This window comes from Ostrinia nubilalis, chromosome 18, assembly GCF_963855985.1.
Source record: "Ostrinia nubilalis chromosome 18, ilOstNubi1.1, whole genome shotgun sequence".
NCBI lineage: Eukaryota > Metazoa > Arthropoda > Insecta > Lepidoptera > Crambidae > Ostrinia > Ostrinia nubilalis.
This window is the reverse complement of record NC_087105.1, coordinates 15127365-15131239: the sequence shown is the minus strand read 5'-3', so window position 1 is coordinate 15131239 and position 3875 is coordinate 15127365. Positions and strand designations below refer to the sequence as shown.

Sequence of the window (3875 nt, the reverse complement as noted above, 5' to 3'; positions counted from 1 at the left end):
AACTACTACGTTAAATTATTCTAAGAGCGACCTCCGAAGTTCGAACCCGCGTGATTTAGGCTCGGTAAGGTTGGCGATTAAAACCCACTCAGCGTTCACGGCTCATGTCTAAAACGAAAGCCAGCTGCATGCAGCAGATGAGTCTATTCGATACATTTGCTACTGTTCTTATTCGAATGTAGCAATTTTTTTTTTCAAAATATATTAAATAGTAGGTCCTGCACTTTATACTATTACATGTATGTATGTAGGTATATGTATTTATATTTTTTCTTTTTTAAGAAAAAACAATTTCTTAAAAAATAAGACATTCTGAACCTGAACGCGTTTGCACAAATCAACCAAGCTGGTAGGTATTAATAGAATTCCTTAATCTCCAGAACATGAAAGTCCGACTGTGATTTCAGGGACATTGATTAAGAAGACCGTTGACTTCCTTAGTTTTTTAATACGCAACCTAACAGACAAAACAAACGTTGGAGTTAAAATAATTAATTGTAAATGTAGTTTTCGAACTAGAAAACAATTAAGTTTATTTGCTAATCAACATTCGGTAATAATGTGTCGCATCTTCAATAGATTTTGTTATCAATAGTAGAGTTGCACATATCGCGAGACTTAATTAAGTTATTAAATGACAGTGCTCTAATTAATAAAGAGTTGTCGCAGGAGTCGATTTGTCCCGGGGTCGAGCTGTCGTGATACCATTTTTAAGCTAGTCAAAAGCGATTTAATGTGTATTTTTGAGGGTTGCATATGATTTTTATTTTTTGACATAACTTTTTTCTAACACATATCAGACTTGAGCTGTCATATAATAAAATTATAGTATTAGCATGCACTGTCATATGAGTATACATAAGGTAGGTATTAAAGTGCTACAGTTCTGGGGAAAAAGCTCATACATTAATGTCCCATTGTTATAACAGAGACTCTTGTGGCCTGCATTAATAAGACTCACCGATCACTCTGTACTACTACAAACTAGTAGTTTGCGTAGATGACGCATTTCGCAAAAATATGAATTACCTACATTATTCTAAGGTAAACAAACTTTCCGTAATCTATAAATACAATACAGTTCCGTCCGCGAGGGGAGCGCCCCCGCGGCATCGGCCGCGCGCCTCTCGGGTAGGCGAGGCCCCCCCCAGTAGGCCGCCGCTCGGGGCGCACGTCAGCCGTGCCGCGTCACAATAACCATCTTTTCTGTGTTTTGGCCGCGAATTATGCCGTCTGATAATCCTACTATGGCGTCTAATAAACCTACTAATCCGTTCAAAAGATACTGCTGTGTCAACGGGTGTGTAGCTAAAAGGAAAAACAAGGATTATTCAATGTCATTCTTCAAAATACCGGACGATCCTGAAAGGTAAGTAATTTTGTTTATAAAATGTTACTACTGCTAGTTACATGGTTATTACAGTCTAAGAGCTATAGTAACAGATTTCTTAATCGTACTAGGTACCGTGAAGGAAATATCACCATTCCCCTACAAAATCTTCGCACCAAGGCTCACTAGTCTAAGAGCCTAGCCTACCGCGTCAGTCCGCGTCGGCCTTCGTCTCGCGCGTCGGCGACCGCTGCGCTGCTAAATGCGCTCGACAACAAAGTTGTTTGGTGACGTATCGAGGCCGCGTGGTGTGGTTGTTTAGAGACGTCAGGGCTGCTACTTACGATTTATAAAACTTTGTTCACACGATAAATTATGTTATTACTTAAATAGTTTGTTTATGAGTTGCAGTACATGTATAAAGTAGATGATAAAGTATAAACTCCGACATGTTTCACGCTGCTGGGCCGATCGGTAGTTTAGACGCAGACATAGCCCTACATAATCGGAACGTTTGTTCATTCTTATCAACATTTAAATGGATGTCTTTTGATACAGGCCTAGAAATAATGTACAATATCGTAATTTTATATTAGTACTTACTTAAAATGTAAACAAACCATGATCGGATTGTAAGCTGGTGTTGTTTTATTTCAGACGTCGAGAATGGCTAGCAGCAATCGACAGAGAAGATTTACTTGATGAAAAAAAGTCAAAAAGGAAGTTTAGAAATTACTTTGTATGCTCTGAACATTTTGAGGAATCTGCAATTGTAACTACAATTTCTAAGCGAATTACACAAGACGCAGTCCCCGTAAAATCTTTACCTTATAAGAATCGCACCGATACTCAACCAGAGGCTTGTGGTTCAAAACGAGCTCGACTAAAGACATCCAAGGACCTTTCATCCACAGTCATAAAGACAGTTAATAATATGTCGGTAGCCAGTTACAGTCATGCTCAAACACAAACAGAAATCCGAGCAGAAGAGCACATAGTGCTATACGAAACAGATGAAGATGAGAGTGACAAACCAAATATAGACGAAAACGAAACAAAACGTGATATTGCCGAGCCAAATATAGGCGAAAAAGAAACAAAGCGTAATATTGCCGAGCCAAATATAGGCGAAAAAGAAATAAAATGTGAGATTGCCGAACCAAGTATAAACCTAAAAGAAAGTGACATTGACGAACCAAATACAGATGAAGAATACGACGCTGATATAAAAATTGAGATTTGCGAACCAGATATAGAAGATTTATTAAATGAGTTGAAAAAACAAACCAGCAATGTCATCTGAAACTATACCAACTACTACATCAATATCAATGCAAACAGATTTAAATGAAACTTCAGACAAAATTACACCAATTAATAACTAGTCTGATTATTATCTGATTAATTTCACCCCCGATACGAATCAGCACAAAGGCGCTGAAATTTCTAATTAGTTCTACTATAATCTGTACAATTTTTTCTTAAAATAAATAACCTGCCGTGTAGTCTCTTAGACTACAATTTGCGCGTTCCGCGCGTCGAAGCGCGTGCAACCGACGGCCAAACCCTCAGATCATTCTATGATCTGAGGCCAAACCTCACTCAGTAGGTACAATAGGACAGTTTGACTGCATACTACCTACGGAACGTGTTATTTTTACAGCTTGTACCTAAATCTTGTGTATCCACGTCCAATCTTCCGCTTATTATGTCAAATAAGATATAATAATGTCAGGTTCCGGTAGGAAAAAACTTCTATTATCGTAATCGAGTAGTAGGTACCTACCTATGTAGTTTCTACGTGGCGTTTTTTGGAAAAGACCATAAATGTGATTTTTTATTGTACTTAGTACATATTTAGTAGTAATAGGTACTAAGGTCTAAGTTAGTACCTATTAATTACTGTCCTTTTTATATCTCAAACATTCAATTAGTCTGTAAGTTACTATTTATAATAAAACGATATTCATTAAATTTAATTTTGTTTTATTTCCAAAGTTAAAATAAGATTAATTTCTAAGAATGGAAAGATTAAAGACTTCTGCTGTTCAGAATATTAACAAAGGGATCCCCTGCGTCATAGAATGCGAGTAAAATAAATAATAGCCTGTGCTCTTGCCGCCGTGTACCTAATGTGAACGCTCGTGTGTCACACGATAAATTCCAATTTCGCATGCAAGAAGGCAGCGGTTTAAGAGTAGATATCATAAATTGATACCTACTTGCCTAAGCTTGACTTCAGTTTTCAGAAAGATCCTTTTACATATAAATGCTAGCTTGTAGCCAGGTAATCCATATTAGTTAACTGTTTGATAGACGTTATTGTGATTAGTTTGGTAGTCCATAATTTTTAATCTGTCTGACAGTGCTGTACTGTGTAGGTACCGATACTGTGATTAAAATTACAATTCTACATTCTTAAACCGAAATCTTTAGATTTTAAAACGAGTCACAATTCATTGAGGCTGTGATTGAGGCCCTTAATTTAGGTTTGCACGAGTTTGAAAGGCTGTTATTGTTTGAGCGAAGGCTATTATTAAGGCGA

General features: G+C 37.1%; 1 protein-coding gene across 1 annotated transcript; it reads left to right on the top strand.

The window, feature by feature from the left end:
* Nucleotides 1-1161: 1161 nt before the first annotated feature.
* On the top strand, nt 1162-3304 carry LOC135080445 (52 kDa repressor of the inhibitor of the protein kinase-like). The gene is made up of 2 exons (XM_063975081.1): nt 1162-1369; nt 1988-3304. Exons 1-2 carry the CDS (start codon nt 1227-1229, stop codon nt 2631-2633), a joined length of 789 nt encoding a protein of 262 aa, XP_063831151.1. The 5' UTR covers nt 1162-1226; the 3' UTR covers nt 2634-3304.
* The last annotated feature ends 571 nt before the right edge of the window (nt 3305-3875 follow it).

Excerpts from the sequence above, each read along its gene's own strand:
- LOC135080445 (XM_063975081.1), top strand. The coding sequence starts at position 1,227 with ATGCCGTCTGATAATCCTACTATGGCGTCTAATAAACCTACTAATCCG. Across the intron at positions 1,370-1,987 it reads ATACCGGACGATCCTGAAAG|ACGTCGAGAATGGCTAGCAG; the intron begins GTAAGTAATTTT and ends GTTTTATTTCAG.